Below are 21,858 nucleotides of genomic sequence, written 5' to 3' on the forward strand. Positions count from 1 at the left end.
CCACCCACTCAGACACATAGACACACACACAAACGCATTGTGCTCCCCTCTCCGTGAAGTTCAAGATGAAGGTTAGCGCCGAAAACTCGAAAAGCTGCGGCAAAGCTTTCGCTCTCCGCGTCGCTTCCGCTCTCTTTGTTTCTCGCTGACTCTCGCCTTCTAACATGTTGCTCTTGCTCGCTCCGCTCCACTTCGATTTGTTTTGTTTCCTTTTTGTTTTCCACCATGGCGCCCCAAAAATTATGATGAGCTCCATCAAGCGACGGCGCTTAGCGCGCGTTGGCTTCCTTCCTGCGCTTTGGCCACTCGCCATCCACTGAACACCACCCTCAACCCACCACCTACCACAAGGCGTACCACTCATATCCTGCCGAAGATTACACAAAGAACAAATTCAATGGCGTCCTTGCGGAAGAAGTTTATTGAAAAAGGTAGTTACAATTAGTAAATAACTATATTTTAAAAAATCTTTTAAAAAATATAAAATAATATTTGGCCGTATTATTATTAATACACACAAATATGCTTAAAAATTTTCACAATTTTTTTACTTAGAGGACAAACAAGGTATTATATCTCATTTCATTAGATCTTATTCGTTAAGATGGACAATATAATAACATTTTAGAAATATTTTAATATTTTATTTCCTTGATGTTATAGTGATATTAAAAAATATTTTGATGCTAATATTTTTATATAGTTATATTAAAAAATATTTTGATACAAATATAATTTCCAAGTTATATTTCTAATAAAGCATCTCCCAGTGCCTTAAACCTAAGGACTTTGTTTTAATCAATGTTCTAATATATATTATAAATATATACAAATATTCTTTTAAAGTACTATTTCTAAAAAACTTAAGTCTAAGACCACCCTAATCATCTAATTTTTTCATATTACCTCCTTAAGTTACAACGATATAATACCATTCATTTACCATCTTTTTGAAATGAAATATATTTAATGGCACTCTACATAATTCAGAAATAGTTTATATCGATAGTTTAATGGCTAATTTTCTCCCTGAGAGGATTGACCTTTTTTCTTTCTGTACTTGAGCTGATATTGTGCGTCTGAGGGCCGCCCGAATCTGAATCCGTGCGGAACGCAACGCCACGAAGACCCGGAACCCCGCCTCTCGCCTGGTGACCCAATTCCCTGCCTCCACGTACACGGCGCTCAGAAAATGGAGACAGGAGATTCAGGCGCACTGGTATCGCCACCCAAAGGCAGTGGCATCAGCACTAGGGGGCGGGCAGAGTGTCCGGGATTGAAGGCATTTTCCGTACCCACAGATTTGCAGTCATACCTTGCGCTTGATTGGCCTGGGACTTTGGCATTTGGGTTCCATGTGTTCGCTCGGAGGTGTGAATGCGACACATTTTTGCATCATGCATTGTTGGCCCGAGTCAACATTTCAGCAGGCAGTGATTGATGTTCTGGACATCCACCTCACCACCAACCCATTCGAAGGACAAACGTGGCAACAAAAATTAAGCTGCTTAAATAAGCGGCCATATCGAGAAGGTGTACCATGTATCAGGTCTGGAGGAGGGACTTCGGGGGCTACAGATTACAGAGTTACAGGGGCAAGTGCGCCGTAACTAACTATTCTCGTTGCTCTCTTGGACTGTGAAAATGATAAAAGTTTTGTGCGTCTCCCCTTAGCTTGCCTGCTATCTTTTCTTAATTTGAGTTGGGCCAAAGCAGCCAAAGTTGTTCGCTGTCAATGATGTGAACTTTTGAACTTTGATTGGTTGCCCTTGCACACACACACACCCAGGCATTCTTCGACCCATAAGCCAGGTTTATGCACCTTCAAACACTTTAATTTTAGGCTTAACCAGATTTTAGTTTTAGTTCTCAAAGCAATGCCACTGAATAACTCAATTAGGGTAGAAATGTACGCATAAGCCTAGATTTAACAAAATAATTGAAATGCAAAACCAGTTAAATAAATATATAATTGGTTTAGATGGAAATATGCCTGAAATAATTTGATTAATTATCAGAAAATATGTATTCTTTGTTTAGAGAACTTTAAATCAATTTTTCTGCTTACTGAATTTTCCTAATAAATTGCAAATGTCTGGTTGCTGTTTAAGTTCTGGAGAATGCAGAACAAGGTCATACAACGTGGCATGATTAAAAATCCAAATAAGCAAACAAATGCCTTAAATACCCGAGCTCTCTTGAACGGAATGCCAATGATATCCTAGAGGTATTCCTGCAGAATGCATTCGCCCAGCTTCATTAGGCTGCCGGCAAAAGACAAAAGCCAGGTGCACTGCAATCCCTATTTTAAGACCAACCTGCATACCAAGTCCAAGATAAGCCGTAACCCACAGAGGATTATGGAGTAATAAGGGCAGTCGACTCAGGTAGATGGAATGCAAATTAAATGGCAGCAAAATGCCAAAGCAGTGCCCTCGAAATGCCACTTATTTTTAGCCAGGTCAAGTCAACCGATACAAATCACTTTCACTAATTATGCCTTTGCACCAGCTATCTTAAGAGTCCTCCTGAAAAACCAAAGGACACTCAGGAAAGTAAGGTGAAAAGGAGTAAAGGAGAACTACACAGAGAATAAAAATTAATACAATACGATACGATATCATTTCGATGATATATAGTATCAATTATATCTAGATAAGAAACATATATCAGTGCTTTTCAATCCGTTTCTACTTTGGAGAGTTTAGAATACTGTTGTTTCCTTCTAACCCAGAGAAATGTTATGCTCTATATCAATATTTACTCTACTTTTTCGATTTGAGAAATTGATTCCTAAAAAATGTTGATTTTTTTTCCTGTGCACGTTTTGCTAGTTTTTCCTAGTAATTTAGGCAAAAGTGCATAGGTTTCCTGAGTTTCAGCTCTTAGGGTCCTGGCTTTTTACTTACAATTCCTCGTCAATGACTCTAACTCACTCACGGTACCATCTCTCTTCCTAAAAAAGTATAAACACAGATAAATAAAAGTAAAATGAAATAGTAAAGCACACTTTTTCGGGCAGTTCAAGGTGCTTGCCACACGCTGCGACAATTTTTGGCTGACCAAGAAGATAAAGCAAGGCGATAGTCGGCCAAGAGTCCAACTAGCCATGTCTGGGGCCACTGGCCGCTCCCTGAAACCAGCTGTCTGCTTTTCGGGCTTCTCCTCTCTTTATTTTTTGGTTTTTCTGGTTGACCACTGAATGTCCGACTTGCTGGGTGCGCCATCCTATATACTATATATTTGTATGTATTTGCCACCTGAGGTCACGAAAACGTCGCTTCCTCGCCGGCTGTGGCTTAGTTTAATTAAAGTTCTCTTGAAAATTCGACGTTCGTATTATATGGCTTTATTTGCTGGCCTGTCTGCTGGCTGACTACCTGTCAGCTGAAACGGCGAATTGAGTAATTTATTTCTCCCTAGGCAGCTGCAGCAAATTGTGCACACGTGGCGTATGCGTGTTGTTCGCCTTTAATTGTTCATGCAGTGCTTGCAATTTCACTTTATTTTCCCATTTGCAAGTCCTCCCTCGCGCTGCGGTATATTTATATTTTTATTGGCCAAAAAGTTAAATTTCCTCTGTCTCATTTCTTTTTGTTGTGCCCTCGCTGTCTGCAAACTTTTGTCACCTAAATCATTTACTGGAATATCGCTGGGGCCGTAAAGCAGACAACATTAAACGAAGTGCCCGGTAAGCACAGGCACCAAGCGCTGAGAAATGGTTAAAATTTAGCTCAGCTCATTATGGAAAGAGCCATAAAGCTGGTTTTCAAGTCTGCAAAAATATTGTAATGTGGCTTCTTGAGGAGTTAAGACTTTAAAGGTGGTGCCCAAAGGGATTCTGTTTTAAATTATGTACATTTTGAGCATATTTTTTATCACCCACACTCATTCATATGTACTAAATATTAGTATTAAATATTAGTATACAGTATATATTAAGTTCGGAAAAATATTGTTCTGTCGGTTCTTAAGAGGTCAGTTCCTTAAGGAGTCGCCAAAAATAATGTATCTTCAAAGCATATTTTTTATTAAGCAATATTTTTTAAAGAACCTGAACCTGATGTATTTTTTCGAAACATACATTTCCAAATACCTATACATATTAGAATCAGATTTTTTATAGCCAATTTCATACTAAAAGTTTAATCTCTTTTCCAACAACCCTTAATTTTTCGCTGAATCGAAATAGTAACGCTTTTATTGTTATACCTATTAGCTTTTTGCTTTGAACCTTTTTATTAGTTATTTGGATTTACTCGGAACTAGATTTAATAAATTGTTTTGGTGAGTTCACGAGTAGCTTTAATTTATTTATATTATAAGTTGGGAAATTTACTGGGTTTTTAATTTGGAACCGTGAGTACTTGACCAGGAGAGCTGAACAAGATAATAAATAAATCTGTGTCTTCAAGGCCAGGCCCTTCCTCGCTGTGCTGGTGAATTTTCAAGCTTATTTTGGCCAACGGGAAACAACCCACCTGCCACCTGCCCACTTGACCGCCCACTGTGCACCATCGATTCGCAGTTTTGGCGGCTTACAAGACGCCCTGTGTGCACACATTTTGGCAATGTTTTCGCTCATTTACCAATTTGCAGCGGCCCTGTTGGCCATGTTGCGTGTTGGCCATATTATACACTCCCTTGGCCAATGATGATCGATGCGTTGACGGTGGCGGACAGGAGTTATGACCGCCGATAGGGGCAGCACGCACATTTTGCAGACTGGCCGGTGTCCTTGCCCTTCGACATTTTGTGTGATGTCGCGCCTCGCATGGAAATTGGTAATATTCACTCAATTTATTGACTAATTGCATTTACACTAGCTAATGAAAACGCTCAAATGCCAAATAAAATGGAGAATTTATCAAATTTTCTCACGCGGCGAAGGACATCGTTGGGTTCAGTGGACAACGGGGCGCATGAGTAATGGCAAATCAACGTCGCAATGTGGGCCGAATATTTGAAATGCTAATTTATAAAATGGTCTACGCTGATTCGATTCGAGATACAGAGCTTTGCTCGAGGGTGTGAAAATGTAATTTACGCAGAGATTAATGGAAAACTCGTTAGGCTGACTTGCGAGCTGAGTTTTTTGAGGCACACCGATTTAGTTTGGGAGTCAGGAGTGTTGTGTATTCCTGCAACTGTCTGCTGTCAAATGAATGTCGGCAAGTTTTTGCGGTCAGGGAAATGGAAATGGAAAGGGGCTCTGCCTCACCTGTCGCCCAATCTTCTTCTGCAGGTGACAGCCGGAGGAGCAGGATGACTGCAGGCTGAAGGAACAAGTCACTCGGTCCAACTGACGGCAACTTTCCAATTAGAGGCTATAAAAAGTTTACCCTGCTGCTGCCTGCTAAATAATTGAATTGTTTTGGCCATGTCCACATGGCTATCAACTGCTTGTTTTTGACTTTTGAAGTGCCTTTTGTTATTGCACACCACGTAATATTTTATGCACTTGCAGCCAGCTTAATTAGTGCGAATTCGAGAAGCTTTTGCCTTTGGCCAACTTTCATCAGTTGGCCAGTAATTGGTTCTTTGGCCTCGTCAGCATTAAAGTTTGTTTAAATTCAGCACTGCGGGAAAACCGTAAATCAGTATCGTTTCAGGTAAGCCACACATTTTTAAATTTATTTTTTGGTAAGTAAAAGCGACTCAAAGTTGAATGCCATTTCTTTTTTAAACCGCAATTTAACTAATTGGTTAATTTATTTAAATTACTTAATTTTTTTAATGCTGACTTTTGTCGTACAATTATTATGCTTATTCATTTTTTGAGACATTAGAAAATCGTAACAATTTGTACACTGATAGAAAACATTAAGCACCTTGACCTTGTTTCAAATATTTTCTTATTAAATCATGAAATTTAAATGTTTTGTAATTTTATTAGGATGTAAGAGTAAATTTTAAATTCATTATACAGATATTTATTTTACTAACATTTATCATTGTATTTCTAAACTTTTCTGTTAGTGCCTTTATCGTATACTAAGTTCTGCCGGCTAATTAGAAAAACAGGGTCCTGATGGGTGACTTGGGCTGGAAGGATATCCGGCACATTATGATTTCTGTTTACCACCTCCGTGCGGCTCAAACAAACACACAGATGAAGGTTGTTTGCAGCACGCATAATCAAGGGCAGGGGACAAAGGCAAACAAGGAAACAACTTGTTGCAACTACAAGCAGAACAAAGTGGGTACACACATGTGAGTCGACACCAAAGGACACAGGTCCTGCGAACCAGCTCGAGAATGGGAAATGCGAAAAGCGAGCTGGGAGCTGCGGGCGGAAGTGGGCTTGGAAGTGCGAAAGGACGCCCGGCTCAGATTATAAATTATTTATACTGTTTGCCGAACAGGTAAAGAGTTTCCACTCTGCCCGGGATATTTGTTCAGGTCCTTTGGGAGGCGATGAAACGAGCTGGAATTTGAGAAAGAAATTCGATTTTATCAACAAACCACTCGGAAAATAATTTCCATCGGGATTAGTTGTCTCATTATCATTTCTGTTATTACTTTTTATAAGTCTTACATTGGGTTTCTTAACAATAACTGTATTGTTAAGATGGAGTATTATAAACCTATTCCAGCTTACACTTAAGAGTGTTTTTCTTGAATTCGGTTTGCAAAAAGTAAATATTATATAGTGAATTCAATTAAATACCTTCTATATAACATGATGTAACATCATTGAACATAAAATTGCATAAAAAACGTATTTTAATTCAAATCGAATTCGACTATATTACTTGAAAGTAATAATCAGAAAAGGCCTTTATGTTAAATTCTTTTTAGCATATCCCTTTTTCTCACTGTGTTTTAGTGTGGTTGACCTTGCTGGCCAATCAATTGCTAAACAAAATTCAATTAGATTGCACATTTTTATGGCTCAAACACAGGAACCCGATCAAATGGACCCGCAGGAGTGGAGTCGATTACAACAATCGTTTTTACATATTGTAAACAGGACAAAGCGCAATTGTTACTTGCACAAAGGACTTGCAATGCACACAAAAACACACACATCGAAAGGCGGGAAAACAATGCCGAACAAACAAACAAATGGTTGTGGGTGGTGAAAAGTGGACTGGGGGGGCTATGGAAATCGAAGGTGAGGCCGAAGGGAAAATAGCACGCTGTAATAATTGAAATTCTGTCGCGCAGAGCGAACGAACGACGCCGTTTCCGCTAAGCACTGGCATTCAGAAGTGGGCACGAGCCCACTTTATTCCCATCCCCACATCCTATATACCACATCCCTACCCATACCAACCATCCAACCGAATCAAACTCGAGGACAACGGGCGCCTCGCTCCTGAAACAATGTAATAGAGTGGCGACAGGAACAACAGAAGCTGCAAACAGCCCAAATAGGAAGCCTTTTATTCGGCGACATTGGAGGCGGATTTCCCCAGTTCCTATTCCCTGATGCTGTTTCAGTTCCTGTTGCCCGGCTATTTTCAATCCCATTTCTGCTTCCAAGGGGGCGCTAGCCGCCTTTATTGTTCCGCCAAAGTGTCATAATTGTTTTCGATTTCGTTTGCACTCTCCATTTATTTAAAGTGCCATTTCGTGAGGTCTTTGTTTTGAGTACAGACCTGTTAAAAAGTACATGTGTACTTTGGTTGGTACTATGGTTTAAAGTGAAATATTTTTCGAAGATATTACAAAATTGAACCAACCATAAAAAGATTCGAGTAACAATATGGTCTTTGGTAACATACAGTGTTATGTTGTAAATGTGTAAAAATGTTTTACTTGTGCTCAAAGTTTTTATAATTAAGTTGGGTTAGTAAATTAATAATTAAATGGAAAAATTAATATACTAATTCTCAAAGATCACATTCCATCCCTGGTATGCTTATCAGCTGTTTGCCGGTAAAAATATTATGGTTCTCTATCTTTACCTTTAGCTTAAAATCATTCAACTTAAATATGCAACGCTTCCTGAAGGTATTCAACCAGCAAACATGCAAGGTAATCGGCATGATACACGTGGATGCGCTGCCAGGTGAGAGAAGCTCCCAAAAAGCACAAGCAACCAAACTGAGTTACTCCTAATCCGGAACCACAACATCAGGAACGCCACGATACACCGGCAACTGGAAGCAGACGATTGAGAAGGCAATTTACGAGGCCAATCTCTACAAGAAACATCAACTGGTAGGATATACAAAAGTAACAAGTAGTTATTTTTAAATTTAAATGTCCTTTACAGGATGCCGTGCTCATAGAGAATATGCACGACATTCCCTATGTTCCAGAGCGTCTCCTTGGCGCCGAGATAGTGGCATGCATGACTCGTCTGGGACAGGCAGTGCGGGATGTGATGCCCAAGGAAACTCCGTGTGGTGTCCAAGTCCTCGCCTGCGGCAATAAACAAGCCCTGGCCATTGCCAAAGCCAGCCAGCTGCAGTTCATTCGCAGTGAGGGATTTGTTTTCGGTCATGTGGCGGATGAAGGTTACACGGATGCCTGCGCGGGCGATTTGCTGCGGTACCGCAAGCTCATCGATGCGGAGGACGTGCTGATCTTAACAGATCTGAAGAAGAAACATAGCTCGCATGCCATAACAGCTGATGTCAGTCTCTTGGAAACCGCCCATGCCGCAGAGTTCTTCCTCACCGATGGCATTATCATCACAGGAACAGCAACGGGCCATGCAGCCAGTCCAGAGGATCTGCAGCAGTTATCTGGCAGGGTAAAGGTTCCCTTGATTATTGGCTCCGGCGTTACCAAAGACAATATCGGTAGTTACTTCAAGGATGCTCAAGCAATTATAATTGGCTCGCATTTTAAGCGAAATGGCAACTGGTTGGAGGAGATTAGTGAAGAAGCTGTGAATGACTTTATGCAAAAGATCTGTCAGCTAAGACAAACTAAATGATCCGAAACGTAAATAATTTTATTAATGTGGTTAAATGTTGTAAACGATGAGTAATGTATACAATTAGTTTGAAGTCATCTAGTTCTAGAATAGATTGGCAAAGAAATCATAAATTCGCTCACGCAATGAAGTGGGTTTTTGTGTGGAAAGACCATCGCTTGAGAATGCAAAGGGTTTCTGGTCCAGAACCGGAGACACTGCATCCAAGGTATCATCAAACTTGACTCGCTTTTTCTGCGGCGGTGAGCATATCTCATCTTGGCTCCTTAAATGCACGGGGAACATGTTCTCGCCGTTGAAAAGATCCTCTCGCTTCACAAATGTTGGTATAGTGTTGTCCACATTATGGGCCCTAAAGTAGGATTTGGAGTCCGAGTAGCGACTGGCAAATCCATAGCTGGGATCATGGTCGTTGCTGGGCGCCGGCACATTGTTGCGCTTGAGAATGCCCCGAACATTGGCCACCTTGTCACCGGTGGCAATTTTCTTGTACAACTTGGAGATGCGATTCTCCTTGCAGGCCGAATCTCCCACTCTATCCGACTTGTGCCGCATCTGCACATCGTTGGGTGGAAGAGGAGGTGGTGGTGGTGGCGCCACGCGTTTGATTGACGATGAGGCGGTGGGCTTCCCCATAAGATTTGTAGTTGGAGTCCTTAAGAGGCCACTGGGAACCTTTCGCTTGCGCGGGAAACAAGCACTTTCCTCGGTCTCCTCTTCGGAATCTGTACTGCGATTCTTATTGCGAAAAACAGTCTCATATTCCTGTAACATATTTAGACATTAACTTAAATCTTATTTATACGATTTGTGAGTACTCACGCATTTGCGCTTGTTGGGACTCAGTACATAATCAGCTCCGAACTTCTTCATGTCCTTTTTGCGTATGGGCGTCCTTTTACTTGAGTCTTTTCGTAGGGTTTTTCGACACTGTACGTGCAGATCTATGGCATCACGGATGAAGCCCACCCAAGTACGCGACAGCTGGACATCGCCGCTGCCAAAAATGATGCCGTCGCTTTGGCACGTCAGTTTAAAGTTACCCGGCAGCATTTCGTACACCTTGCATTTCTTCAAAGGAAAAATGCAGCAGCACTCCAAGGAGTTTTCCACCACGGTGTTAGGCGCCCTTTCCTTGATCATCTTGCAGTACATGAATATGTCCGACATGAGCACACAGTACCTCTTGATTTCCGTGCCCTTGTGGGTGATCTTCTGAAGAACGCCCTCCTTGATGACCCGTCGCGAGGGCTTCACAATGTTAGGCGTCCGATTTACCAGGGAGTTCTGTAGGTGAATCAGGTACTGGGTGATTTCTTGCTCCTCCACACAGGTATTTATGTGACTGGCGGTGGCCTCGATCTCCTTGACGGATTCTAAAAGAATTACCTTGTTATTTCAATATTAGAATAACTTTTTTCTTGGATCATACCTTTTAAAGATTTGTAGTCCGTGTCGGCGGGGCTCGTGTAGAGCAGAACTTGCTCTAGAAGCAGCTTATACCTGGGAACCCTTTGGATGGGCACAATCATCAGTGAGTTCAGCTTACGCTGCACCTCCGGACGGCTTTCGGTCTGCTCCAGAAACTTTCTGAACACCGGATTCTTGCTGATCAAATCCTGGATGATGAACAAGGCACCGCGATAGTCAAAAGCATACACCGAGTACAGCTTAAAGAAGGGGGCCATTTTCAGGAAGGCATGCGCCACATTCTCCATGTTCGCCTCAAGTTCCCGCAGGAATTCTCCGTTCAGGTTGTGTATCATCTCGATCTGGCCGAAGAGCAGAGTATGATTGGAGCAATCGATGATGGCCTGCTCTTTCAAAGGACGCACAAAGAAGTTCATCAGCAGCTCCAGCTGCTCAAGATACGACTTTTCCGACGAGATGATCTCCTGGATGGCCTGCCGCCGGAATCCCAATCGTTTCCCCGACTCCGGATTGGGTGATCCAATGGGACTGCTGTTGTTGCTGTCCAGCATGGAGCAAACTGTAGTCAAAAAGACACAATTAGGAGTCAGACACCTGGTGACGCTCAACTGTTTTGCTCACCTTTCCTGCGCGACTTGGCGGTTAGGAGGTTCCTCTCCTGCAGCACCTGCCGCAGTTCCCGGCTGAAGCTCAGAGGTGTCTGGGGCGAGGGAACAAAGCCATTTCCGTATCCCTTTTGCCTCGGCGTAAACATTTTGCAGTCTAGTTTTTGTAAAGATCTCAAACGAAAAGGACGCCACACCTGTTCAATTTAAACAAATGCCCGCTTCTGCAGTGTGACCGTACGCAACCGACAGCCACACTACCTTCTGTGAGACCGCATTCGCGAGGTGAGCTTCAATAATTTCGCACACTAAACATACATACATATTCCTTGAATGATTTTTAAATAGTTTATCTTATAAACCTTCATTGAATTAAATTAATGTTGAGTCATAATATTTTTTAGATAAATTTAATGTCTGACTGAGCTTAAAAATTCTACTAGGATCGAAGTTTATGGATATAGTATTATTACCTCCGTTTTCAGATCAAGTTTCAATTTAGCATGCCTGAAACTCCGAAAGTTTAAAAACAAGAAAATAATTACTTTTAAAACTCTTTGAACCCGCGAAGCAGCAGGCTGTGGGTGAAGCTATTTTTACGGCATGGTCACACTGGACACAATTATTTATTTTTATACGTGGTTCGTGGCCCGATTAGCTTTTAATTTAAATTTTGTTTTAGCTATTGCTGCACCAAAATGCATGCAAAGCTGAGCGAAATGGAGCTGCGCATAGTGGCGCGACTGAATGAGGAGCTTGGCAAGGATGCCAGCCGGCTGCATCGGGCCAGTAACGTAGTCAGTCACTACAAGGAACGCCTCCAGGCCCTGTCGCAAACGGTAAGAGGAAAAACCATACAGGGAAATCATGTTTTTAATCCACTTACACCACCAGCTCGACTACGAGGATGCCCAGAACGTGTCCTGCTACAAATCTGCCTTCCAGTGTCAGCAACAGGTCTGCGAGAGCATCGACTTCGAGCTGGAAAAGCTGGCCCAGTTCGGCGCCAAGTTGAAAAAGAAGCTGCAGGAGTGCCAGCCCGCCCTGGATAGCGTCGCCGCGGATGCAGGAAAAGTGCGGCAGTTGCAGCGCTTGGCGCAGTATCTGCGGCTGGTGCAGGACATCCAGGAGATCAGCGCCGCCTTGAGCAGTGCCATTAATGGCAAGGACGAGGCCAAGCTGGTCAATATCTACTTAACCCTCTACGAGGGAAACGATTGCGAGCACAGCGTGGTGGGGCGTCTGCAGGCCGTGCAGGCAAAGTCCCTGAAATCCTTCGCGGAACGCACTGCTATCTACTGGCACAAGCTGCTCCTCAAGCGGCTTTCCAGCGAATTCGAGGCTGTGCTGAAGAGCATGCGCTGGGCGCATCTGGAGCAACAGGCCCTCAACTATTCACCCACTCGGGACACTGCCAAGGCTCAGCTGCTGGCCGAATACATGTTCTTGATCAAATCTCCAGCCGAAGAGCATGCGCCCCTGCTAAGCATTACGCCTAGCATAGTGTGCCAGCCCATCAACCAGGTGGTGCAGCTCCTGCTGGCGCCCTATCGCCAGCGATTCACATTTCACTTCACCGGCACGAGGCAAACGAATCGACTGGACAAGCCCGAGTGGTTCTACACGCAGATTCTCAACTGGGGCAAGGAGACGCATTTATTTGTGGGCAAAACATTCCAGCCATCGGCCATGAAGGCGGGCAAGTTGGACTACAATCTCAGAGTGAGTACTGAGTGGCTTACTTTAGCTTAATAAATACTAATTATTATTCTCTTTTAGCTGGAGTTTATGCGAGGTCTGGTGCAGTTAACCATAGAGAAACTAGCGGTGGACATAGAACAGATTGCCCAAGATGAGATTTTGTTTGCCCATCTGCTGGATGAGACGTTGGCCTTTGAGTCCGAGCTGCGAGAGACATTTGGTTATCCGGCGAGTTTTCCCAGCGCTATTTCCGTAATCACTCAGCCCATGTATTTGCTTCGTTGGATTTCTCTAGAAGAACGATGTGAGATAATTTCACTTACTCGATTGCATAGTTATTAAATAATCTTCTTTTTCAGTTTGTGCGGAAAAAATGGATGACATTCTGCAGGCGGAGACGCCGTTCCAGCTGATTGATCCCAACACATTCGAGGACGATCTGAAAATTCCCAAGTGTGCGGATCAGTTCATGCGACTGCTGGACGCCATTAAGGATCGCTACTACGGGCTAATTCAGCCCGGCCACCAACTGCAGTTCCTACATTTGCAGCTGGAACTGATCGATAGCTTCCGACGACGCCTGGTGCAGCTGCACAGCAGTGGAGCGGTGCCGAGCATTCCCGTACTAAACGCCATCAACTACTTGGTAATGGTGCTGCGGGAGTGGGGAGAGAATGTGCACTATTTACACTTGCATGCGGCGCTGGCCGGTCCAAACGCACCGGAGATCAACTCGGTGTTTGAGCATGCTGTCGCCGAACTGGAGCACTGGGCCAGGCAACTAACACGCAATCTGGCCACTAAGGCGACCAACGAGATGAAGGCAAAATCGATGAGCTATCGTCATGACGCCTGGCCTACAATGCCCGAGCAGAACAGCAGGGAACCCTTTATCCTCTCGCCCAGTGGCGGTGAAATGTTCCAGGTGCTGGTCACCCTTTTGCACAATCTGGAGCGTGAACTGTCCGCCAATCTGTTCAACCAGACGCTGCGCTTAATAGCCCATCAAATCGATGACTTCATGCTCGAGAGCATGGTCATGAACACGAAGTTTACACCTGCGGGGGCAGCGCAATTCAATTACGACATGACACGCAATTTATTTGCGCTCTTCGGACAGTATACGCGTCGTCCGGAGCTGCTCTTCAAGAGGTGAGTCATTCCGAAATATGCTATAATGCACAATAAACATAAACCTGAAACCTTTCACGTTCGATTCGCCAGAATACACGATGCCTGCAAGCTGTTGACGGCAGCAAGGGGAACGGCTTTGTTACTGCTGGAAACGCTGCGCAGTAATCAATCAGTGGAGGAGAAAACGAAACCTTTACGGGAACTGCATGTGCTAAGCCTGGATAGCAAACAGTGTGTTGAGGTTCTGGAGCGGAGGACGGACATTAAGATGTTTTAAGCAATGAAAAATCTTTATCCTAGCTAATTATTTTGTTTTAATTCTGAATCATTGTTTTTAATGGGCCTTAGGAATTTTTCATACATACAACGATTGCACGCCGGCTTTTCTGCGAAATAAAATGATTTTCAACTGAAAGTTGATTTGATAATATATTTGTTTTCTTGATCTGCCCTTTAATAATATTAATATTAAAATGTTATAAAAATATACTGTAATTTACATAATTTTTATTTGCAAGTAAGGCATGTGTATAAACAAGACGGAAATTTAACTAATTTGTATTACACCAGGACATTCTTTTGAACTTCTGAAAATGCTAGTAACGACCAAAGTTGTGTGAATGAGTTATAAGTTCGAGTAACATATACATATTTACAATTAAATATCGAATTTTCGCCCTGGGCGCACAAGTCTTCAATGAGTTCTGGTTATTATTAGACAATTAGTTGGTTTTAGGATTTGATGTTTGGTTTAATTGGTAAAACGTTGACACAAAAACATGCGGTAACTGTAATAATAAATTGCTCTAAAAATACATAGCGTAAAATAGCATATAACCGGCCTGATCGGGCTCGAATCGCAGATAGCGCATTTGACACATCCAATACTGACTGATTCACGGCTGATCAGGGCGTATTGTATATCGCCCGTTCTCGGTTGACAAACAATTGCAGTTAGTAAATACCAATTTGCGACTCGAGACGCACATCACACATCATCATCACATTGTGGAACAAGATCATGGCGCATTGTCCGCAGAGAATAACTTTATGTCTACACTAAATAACCGATAATAATCCGATCTGCGGGTGTCGTTTGCCTTTGTATCCCCTTCTATTCAAAGTTCTGATAATTCTCAGCGCTGACGAACTGTGCCCGCTGCTGGGGTGTCATATTGAGATTACCGCGACTCTTGTTGTTGTAGGCCCACATGACCCCGGTGGCGATCAGGGCGATAGTCAGCCAGCCCATGAAGAAGAGCTGCAGCCACATGTGCTCGCCGTTGCTTTTATCCGAAATGATACCGGCCAGGATGGTGATGACGGCCAAGCCAAGATTCTGGATCGACTGGCAGAAGCCGTAGGCCGTGCCCAACTGGTATTCCGGAATGATGAGGGCAACCAGGGGCCACAAGCTGGCGGCCAGCATGGAATACGAGAGTCCCATAATGACCATGCCCACATAGGGTGTCAGCTGGGTGAAAGTGAGCAGGGCATGCGCTCCGATGGTGGTCATCGTGGCGGTAAACACCCAGGTAACATTCCTGCCCAACTTGTCGATGATGAATCCAAAAATGGGCGACGATCCGGCTGCAATTAGATACACCAGCGAGTCCACAGTGTTCGCCTGCGCCGGAGTATAATCGAAGCGGTCGACGAAGAACTTCTGTCCCAGGGCAATGAACGGAAAGATGGCGACATAGTAGGCCACGCAAATGACAGAAACCATCCAGAAGGGAGGCTTGAACGAAAATACATCTGTGAGCTTGGGAACCTGACCAGCCGGGTTGGTGTTCCTCTGCAGGATCCGCTCGGCCCGCTTGTCCATCCAGCCGAGGATGAGAGCGCAGACCATGGACATCACACAGGTGAGAGTGGCCAGCAGCAGGACGACGCCGAGCGCGGTGTGCCCTTGATAGAATTTGCTGACGTAGTCGTAGATGGGCTGCATCACCCAAAAGTTGACGGTGCTACCGAAACGGGCCACCGACAGCTGCAGGCCGAAGACCATGTTCAGTTCCTTGCCCTTGAACCAGAGCACCGCATAGCTGTTCTGGGCCACGGCCAGCGATTCAGCGCCAATGCCGAAGATGAACCGACCCAGGATCATCATCCAGAAGGCGTCCAGTATGCCGCCAAAGGCAAAGATTAGCTGGCCCACCAGCAGGATCAGCATGTAGATGATGGTACCAAGTCGAATGCCAAAGAGGCGATCGATCAGGAATCCGCCCACGAAGCACAGGACGACATTGGGCCACGAGTAGATGGAGTAGATGAGTGTAAACTGGGTGGAGGACAGGTCGAGGTCCCTCTTGAAGACGTTTTGCAGGGCTCCTGGATTGTCGTAGCAGAAGTAGGAGCCGAATCCCAGCAGGCACATGAACACCAGCGCCATGAACCGGTGACTCGTGCTGGAGGGCATGCAGCAGCCGCCGGAGGGCAGGCTCAGCTCGTTATCCCGCCGACCCCCACCTCGTCCGGCAACAGCGTCCTCCTCCGTTGGATGCGACACCTCCTCATTGTCCACGATGCGTTCCTCGTCCTCGCGCGCCATCTCTACTCACGGCTGGCTCAATCCGTACTGACCAGCGATTGGAACCGAGTCCGCGGAATGGGCGTATCCAAAAGTGTATGATTAATAATCGGCTTTCTGATTTCCTGCTGTAGCTCTTTTTTCGTTTCGTTTTGTTTTGTTTTTTTTCTGCCGTTTCTGCAAAATAATTGTATCAATTTCTGCCAACGGGCGAGTTGAACTCTTCTGCTTTGTCTTTCGTCGCTTATCTCGCTGCTTTTGTTTTTGTTTACTGTACTCGCACTAGTACCCTTTGTCTAACGATAGTTGTTGTTGTTGCTGTGTGGATTTGGATTGTAGTTCGGTTTTAGTTGTGTCTGGGTTCAGCGGTTATCAGTTTTCGCACTCCACTTACAGCTGATGGCCGCTCGGTTATGCAAATTCCCAGTGACGTCTACACCCGCACTTTATGGGGGCTGTGATCGAATGAAACTAAATTGTTTTCTCTGCCTAATTAGCGTTAATTACGCATATATACTGGCGGGGCTGCCAACTCGCTTCAGGGCAGAGTTGTCGACTGCGCTGCAGGTGCAGTCAAACAGCTGGACATCCGTAATAAGCAATAGGGGTGTTCATTGCACTGTTCAAAATGTTATTAGTTGTTTTGCGCTTCTACTAAGTTTGGCAATATGTTTTTCTAATATAAAATCCAGTTAAGAACTGGTAATAAGCAATAGGGTGTCCTAACAATGTTCCAAGTGTTATCTGATGATTTGTTTTTACTCAAATTGGCAAAATGTTCATTAAAATAAAATATAAAAATTCCAAGATAAAAGAGGAAATATCCTTAGCAACTAACTTTAAGGATTTTTATATTTAAGGCTAACCTCAATATATATAAGGTCTTATTCCTGTCTTTAGCCTAGCTCATTTTGTTATTATTACAATAACAAGCTAAGATTCAAAGACTAACGGTTCTAATGGAAGAGTGAAAACCCTTAATAATAATTTTATATTAGTAAATTAATACGCCTTTATTAACTGTCTTCAAAAACTTTATAGTATTTAAATAATAATAATATCTAAATTTTACATTGAATTCCCGTCTACTACCTACATAGTCAACCTATTTTAATAATATCTCACATTGTTTTGATTCAGTTTGGCTAGGCCTGGCAACCCTAAACCAGCAACGCCAAGTTGAAGCATGTTTTCTTGATCTTTACCGGGTAAAATGTATTTAATTATATAATTCAGCGGCATTTGAAGCAATGGATTCCATTGACACCACCAAGCGGAAGCCTAGACGCACTCACGGCACACCATCCTTCATATACCGCAATAGATTTGCCTATGCCCTGTTGGCCGCCGGAACTGTGCTATTCGGAATTTGGAGGTGGGTTTTCCTCTAAATTATCTGATAAATTTGGTTTTAATGTATTGCCCCTCACAGTCTGACGCCCATTCAGCGTATTGCCAACGAAAAGCTGTGTGAGGCGGTGGCTCAAACGGAACAGGAGCGCGATCGAAAGGGACTCTTTGAGTTTGGCGCCCCGAGGACCTCGAAGTTCATTGAGGAGGCCATCAAGGAAAGCGAGGAGCAGAGGAATCTATAATGGATCGCAAGACACGACGAGCGAACTTTAAAAACCTACAGCCTCGGTAATTTTAATTACATCTTGCTTATTAAACAATAAAATGTTTGTATTTATCTAACCAAAGACCTTGTTTTCCTACCATCCCAAGATCAACACGAAGCACCAAAGCATGCAATGATAACTTATCGCTATCCAACTTTTTTGCCACACCCGAGGATGCTGGGGAGGATGCCACATCTGCATCTGCCATTCCCTCAGAGCCCGAACCTCCTGCACCCAAAATCAAACCAATACGCGCCAGCAATGTGTTCGAAAAACCAGGACCCAAGCCCAAAAAGGCACCTAAACTCAAGGGGAGCAGTGGATCCACCTCGGCCTCTGCCCGTCGAGGTCGCGGAAAGAGCAAACAGCAGCCCAGTATCAGTAACTTCCTGAAGAACGAGCAGATCTTCGCCGAGGTGACCGCCCAGCACTGTATGGCGGACAACTTCAGTCCGGATGACATTGAAATGGCGCTGGCGCTGTCCAAGTCGGAGGCTGAGAAGCAGGGACGCCTGCGCCTGAACGACGACGAGGATGCAGTAATTGACCTTATGAATGATGAAGAGGTATCTACTGAGAAAATACGACTCAAGCTGCAGAAGTATGGCTTTCGCACAGCGGCCAAGGAAGGTGAGTAAAAAATCATTAGTAATTTTAAGAGAGAAAGTACTCTCGTACCTTTCATCATCTTCTAACAGATTACAAATCCCTGGCCGTCCTACCTGTGGTGGCGGGAAAAGGTGGCAGGCGTGGCAAATGGGCCAATAAGTTCACTGCCCTAACCTTACGCAACCCCGAAGTACAGCAGAAGAAGCTGGAAGAGAAAGTTACAGCACTGCTGGCTCAACAAGTGCGCACACAGGAACTGAAGGGTAAAGACCGTATAATGCCGCCTTATACAGTGATCAGTTCGTTCCTTCAGCAACTGAGAGCTAAAAGTAAATCTCAGATTTTTCGAGAACCAAGCGATGGTGTCATTGAAGATTTAAGTCTATACTACGTAAACGACTTGATTGAAGTTAGCCAAACGCCTGCAAACCATCTTCTCAAAAGCTTTGCTGCAATACAGGGCAGAGATTTATCTCCAGAGCGGGAAACCCCAAAATCCCGCCAGTTAAAGCAGCAACTTGAAGTCGTCTATGCAGAGTTGGAAAAGCATTTCGGTGACCAACAAATGTTGGAACAACAAGTGGCTGAGGAACTAGATGAGCTGGAAAAGCTGGTGGCGGAAAACATGATCGAAGATGACTCCAAAGTGGGTGATAATGTGGAGCCCGAAATATCCTCGACTAGTAGCAGCCCATCCAAGGAGCCACCAGATAAGCGGGCTAAAATGGCAATGGATGAGAAAGAAAACCTGCAACCCACAACTTCAAAAGCCAACCTAAGCATTCCCACCCAAACAACTCGCTGCACCTCCCCCGATCTTTTTGCGGAATCTGATGATGAGCTGGATACAGCAACGTCTTCTATCTCTAAAGAACCCGAACAGGTTAGGCAGCTTTCCATGAAAGTCTACAAAAATCATAGCATATCTGAACCATCTTCTCCGGTCAAGGAATTTGAAATCAAATCCAGCATTGAAGAAGCTAGTCAAATAACAACCTATGAAGTGTTTTCCAGTTCCGGAGATGAAGGTGAGAATACTAATCTGTAGAGAACATAAAATTTATTCTAAACAACATCTTAATTTAACTCTAGTAAAGACTGTTTTCAACGCTTCACAGGAGAATACTTCTTTTGAAGGTAAGTGATTTACTCAATTTGTGTACAAAATGATATCCACTTTTTAATGTCCAGATAAACCCATAGATGACTTTATTGACCTAACCCAAGAGTTCGAAACGTCAGACCTTAATGAACCCACTCCGAAAACAGCACTACCTGAATCTGGCTCTAGTGGGGATATACTCCTAAATTACAGTTCCCAGGAAGCAAGCTGTCCCATCTCCAAAGAGTTGTTCTTGAAGTATGTGAAGGTTGATACATTTCCTATATGGAAAGCAGAAGAAGATGAAGATAAGGATGATTTCTGCTTTAGCTCGGAACCAGAATTGAAAAGTTCCGAGCAGTCATCATTTCATTTAGATATCATAACCACTCCAAACGACTCTAAACGGAGTTCAAGCTTCAGTGAAATGAACTTCTCAAGGAACTCAATGCGAAGAAGCGTTAGTTTATCAACGGATCAAAGCTTTAAAAGTCCGCTGAACTGGAAAATGAACCTATCACCCGAGAAGAGGGTATCACCTGCGGCATCACCCTATAAGCACTCGGATGCAAGTGTGGACTTAACTCAAAACAGCGAGGACGAAGGCGATGTGGTTCTGCTCTCCGACGAGGAAATCAATTATTCCATCTGGAAGGCCAATAAAACGGCGAAGGATCTAACTGTCGACGACGACAGCTCGGATAGTTGTTTTGCCTCTCCGGTAACCAAAAAGCGAGCTATTCCACAATTCCAAACTGAAGACGATCTGGATGCCTTTCTAAAATCATTTTCTGCGGATGGAAATAGCTCACAGAGCTCACACTCGCCCAACAAAAGTGCTCTTAGCAAGGAGCGTGCTGAGTTTGGAATACTGGATGCTGCTCCATCCCAGCCTTTTAGCATCTCCGAACTACAGAGCCCTGTGAGAAAAGGCTCCCCATCAAATGGGAATATCAATTGGGCGGAGGCTTCGTTTTTGGATGCACCGGCAAAACCGTTGGCTCGCAGAAGTAGTCACAAATTTAATGAGCTACTGGCGAAGATAAGCAAACCTGACAATAGTTCTGATGACGATTTTGATGAGTTCGATCAGATGGTTTTTAAAAGCATCAAGGATGCCTCTAATGTTGCGGAGGACAATGTCACGCCTAGTGGGCTGGATCTTTTGTTAAAGGGTGAAATCAAAACAACGTCAATACCGGAGCCAAGTGCTCCAAAGCAGCAAGCACCAGCTGTCCCCCAGCAGGTGGAAGTAGATGGAAATGTGTACACCGTGCGTGTTTGTCATACACCCAAACCAGATTTCACTACCCTTTCGGAATCAGAGATCCTCCAGCAGCTTTACAACTACGGCATAAAACCGCTAAAACGCAAGCAGGCCGTTAAAATGTTAGAATTTATCTACAATCAAACGCATCCTATTATGAAAACCGTAGCTGTTCAGGATTTGCCACCCAGAACAGAGCCCATTGTCCGCTCTAAATCAACTCCCGTGATGATGGAAAAACCCCACTCAAAATTAATCAAATCAACCACTGAAGTTTCCCTGACACCAACTGAGCCGAAAAAGGATTTTAAATTTAAAGATGCATTTGGCGATGAGCTACTGCGCTTTTCACAATCCCTTCCGCCGAGTCTTTGCGATGATTTCGAGACCTTTGTCCTGCAAACCAACGTTTCCAAGAAGACTCCACAGCCGCTGGTGCCGCTCCACATCGCCTGGCACAATCTTCTCTGCGCCAACCCGCAACTGCATGAGAGCGTTCTCATGTATGAACCCATCGACTTGCAGGAAGTCTATTTGTACTTAAAGCATTTGGGTCATCGGTACGATCCCAAGGATTTAAAGACATTCTTTGACCGGCGTTGCATTATCTTTCGCTATGATCTGACTGCTCCCGATAAGCAAGCGGAGCGTCATGTGCGAAAGCACCCAAAGAAGCCCTCTAAGAGAAAATAGATCGTTAATTCAATTTTCTGCATCAGCTATTATAAGATTCCTTTGTAGTTATACCGCTTTCCGAATGCTTTGTAATTAGTATAGTATTACTTAGAATGTTCTATTGAATACGACATTGTTATTTGGCATATTGCGATTTAAATTTATTATCTGTAAATTTATGAACTGAAAATATATATTCAACTCTATTTGACTGTTCTTGTGTATTTCTTCAATATAATTTTACTAAAAATGAACTCTAGAATTCAAAATTTAATTTAAGTTTCCAACT

At 43.7% G+C, this 21,858-nt stretch overlaps 6 protein-coding genes across 8 annotated transcripts; 4 read left to right on the forward strand and 2 right to left on the reverse strand.

The window, feature by feature from the left end:
• The first annotated feature begins 7,848 nt into the window (after positions 1–7,848).
• On the forward strand, positions 7,849–9,019 carry LOC108005914 (uncharacterized protein F13E9.13, mitochondrial). 2 transcript variants are annotated; one of them, XM_065864892.2, is made up of 4 exons: positions 7,849–7,884; positions 7,960–8,017; positions 8,087–8,169; positions 8,225–9,019. In XM_065864892.2, the coding sequence occupies exons 1-4, from the start codon at positions 7,864–7,866 to the stop codon at positions 8,891–8,893; spliced, it is 831 nt and encodes a 276-aa protein (XP_065720964.2). In that variant the 5' UTR covers positions 7,849–7,863; the 3' UTR covers positions 8,894–9,019. The 2 variants fall into 2 exon arrangements, with proteins under 2 accessions (XP_065720964.2, XP_016924812.3); XM_017069323.4 differs by having other exon boundaries at positions 7,883–8,017.
• On the reverse strand, positions 8,887–11,178 carry RhoGEF4 (Rho guanine nucleotide exchange factor 4). Its single transcript, XM_017069322.4, has 4 exons — positions 10,946–11,178; positions 10,326–10,883; positions 9,716–10,269; positions 8,887–9,658 (listed from the first exon to the last, which is right to left on the reverse strand). Exons 1-4 carry the CDS (start codon positions 11,076–11,078, stop codon positions 8,978–8,980), a joined length of 1,926 nt encoding a protein of 641 aa, XP_016924811.4. The 5' UTR covers positions 11,079–11,178; the 3' UTR covers positions 8,887–8,977.
• Positions 11,179–11,537: 359 nt separating this feature from the next.
• On the forward strand, positions 11,538–14,192 carry Rint1 (RAD50 interactor 1). The gene is made up of 5 exons (XM_017069248.4): positions 11,538–11,768; positions 11,824–12,651; positions 12,709–12,934; positions 12,990–13,782; positions 13,855–14,192. Exons 1-5 carry the CDS (start codon positions 11,628–11,630, stop codon positions 14,039–14,041), a joined length of 2,175 nt encoding a protein of 724 aa, XP_016924737.3. The 5' UTR covers positions 11,538–11,627; the 3' UTR covers positions 14,042–14,192.
• A 59-nt stretch (positions 14,193–14,251) lies between these two features.
• Positions 14,252–16,843, reverse strand: mrva (minerva). The gene is made up of 2 exons (XM_070996710.1): positions 16,692–16,843; positions 14,252–16,615 (listed from the first exon to the last, which is right to left on the reverse strand). Exon 2 carries the CDS (start codon positions 16,316–16,318, stop codon positions 14,879–14,881), a length of 1,440 nt encoding a protein of 479 aa, XP_070852811.1. The 5' UTR covers positions 16,319–16,615; positions 16,692–16,843; the 3' UTR covers positions 14,252–14,878.
• Positions 16,844–17,488: 645 nt separating this feature from the next.
• LOC108005901 (uncharacterized) lies at positions 17,489–17,938 on the forward strand. Its single transcript, XM_017069296.4, has 2 exons — positions 17,489–17,672; positions 17,730–17,938. The coding sequence occupies exons 1-2, from the start codon at positions 17,548–17,550 to the stop codon at positions 17,890–17,892; spliced, it is 288 nt and encodes a 95-aa protein (XP_016924785.1). The 5' UTR covers positions 17,489–17,547; the 3' UTR covers positions 17,893–17,938.
• mus312 (mutagen-sensitive 312) lies at positions 17,796–21,780 on the forward strand. Of its 2 annotated transcripts, none has more exons than XM_017069294.4 (5): positions 17,796–17,938; positions 18,023–18,546; positions 18,615–19,553; positions 19,618–19,662; positions 19,717–21,780. In XM_017069294.4, exons 1-5 carry the CDS (start codon positions 17,892–17,894, stop codon positions 21,585–21,587), a joined length of 3,426 nt encoding a protein of 1,141 aa, XP_016924783.4. In that variant the 5' UTR covers positions 17,796–17,891; the 3' UTR covers positions 21,588–21,780. The 2 variants fall into 2 exon arrangements, with proteins under 2 accessions (XP_016924783.4, XP_016924784.4); XM_017069295.4 differs by having other exon boundaries at positions 19,623–19,662; positions 19,717–19,855.
• The last annotated feature ends 78 nt before the right edge of the window (positions 21,781–21,858 follow it).

Source organism: Drosophila suzukii, chromosome 3 (genome assembly GCF_043229965.1).
Source record: "Drosophila suzukii chromosome 3, CBGP_Dsuzu_IsoJpt1.0, whole genome shotgun sequence".
NCBI classification, from domain to species: domain Eukaryota; kingdom Metazoa; phylum Arthropoda; class Insecta; order Diptera; family Drosophilidae; genus Drosophila; species Drosophila suzukii.

Excerpts from the sequence above, each read along its gene's own strand:
- LOC108005914 (XM_065864892.2), top strand. The coding sequence starts at position 7,864 with ATGCTTATCAGCTGTTTGCCG. Across the intron at positions 7,885-7,959 it reads TGCTTATCAGCTGTTTGCCG|GTATTCAACCAGCAAACATG; the intron begins GTAAAAATATTA and ends CGCTTCCTGAAG. Across the intron at positions 8,018-8,086 it reads ACACGTGGATGCGCTGCCAG|GAACGCCACGATACACCGGC; the intron begins GTGAGAGAAGCT and ends CCACAACATCAG.
- RhoGEF4 (XM_017069322.4), bottom strand. The coding sequence starts at position 11,078 with ATGTTTACGCCGAGGCAAAAGGGATACGGAAATGGCTTTGTTCCCTCG. Across the intron at positions 10,270-10,325 it reads GGACTACAAATCTTTAAAAG|AATCCGTCAAGGAGATCGAG; the intron begins GTATGATCCAAG and ends TAATTCTTTTAG. Across the intron at positions 9,659-9,715 it reads GTCCCAACAAGCGCAAATGC|GAATATGAGACTGTTTTTCG; the intron begins GTGAGTACTCAC and ends AATATGTTACAG.
- Rint1 (XM_017069248.4), top strand. The coding sequence starts at position 11,628 with ATGCATGCAAAGCTGAGCGAAATGGAGCTGCGCATAGTGGCGCGACTG. Across the intron at positions 12,935-12,989 it reads GATTTCTCTAGAAGAACGAT|TTTGTGCGGAAAAAATGGAT; the intron begins GTGAGATAATTT and ends CTTCTTTTTCAG. Across the intron at positions 13,783-13,854 it reads CCGGAGCTGCTCTTCAAGAG|AATACACGATGCCTGCAAGC; the intron begins GTGAGTCATTCC and ends TCGATTCGCCAG.
- mrva (XM_070996710.1), bottom strand. The coding sequence starts at position 16,318 with ATGGCGCGCGAGGACGAGGAACGCATCGTGGACAATGAGGAGGTGTCG.
- LOC108005901 (XM_017069296.4), top strand. The coding sequence starts at position 17,548 with ATGGATTCCATTGACACCACCAAGCGGAAGCCTAGACGCACTCACGGC. Across the intron at positions 17,673-17,729 it reads GTGCTATTCGGAATTTGGAG|TCTGACGCCCATTCAGCGTA; the intron begins GTGGGTTTTCCT and ends TGCCCCTCACAG.
- mus312 (XM_017069294.4), top strand. The coding sequence starts at position 17,892 with ATGGATCGCAAGACACGACGAGCGAACTTTAAAAACCTACAGCCTCG. Across the intron at positions 17,939-18,022 it reads TTTAAAAACCTACAGCCTCG|ATCAACACGAAGCACCAAAG; the intron begins GTAATTTTAATT and ends TACCATCCCAAG. Across the intron at positions 19,663-19,716 it reads GGAGAATACTTCTTTTGAAG|ATAAACCCATAGATGACTTT; the intron begins GTAAGTGATTTA and ends TTTAATGTCCAG.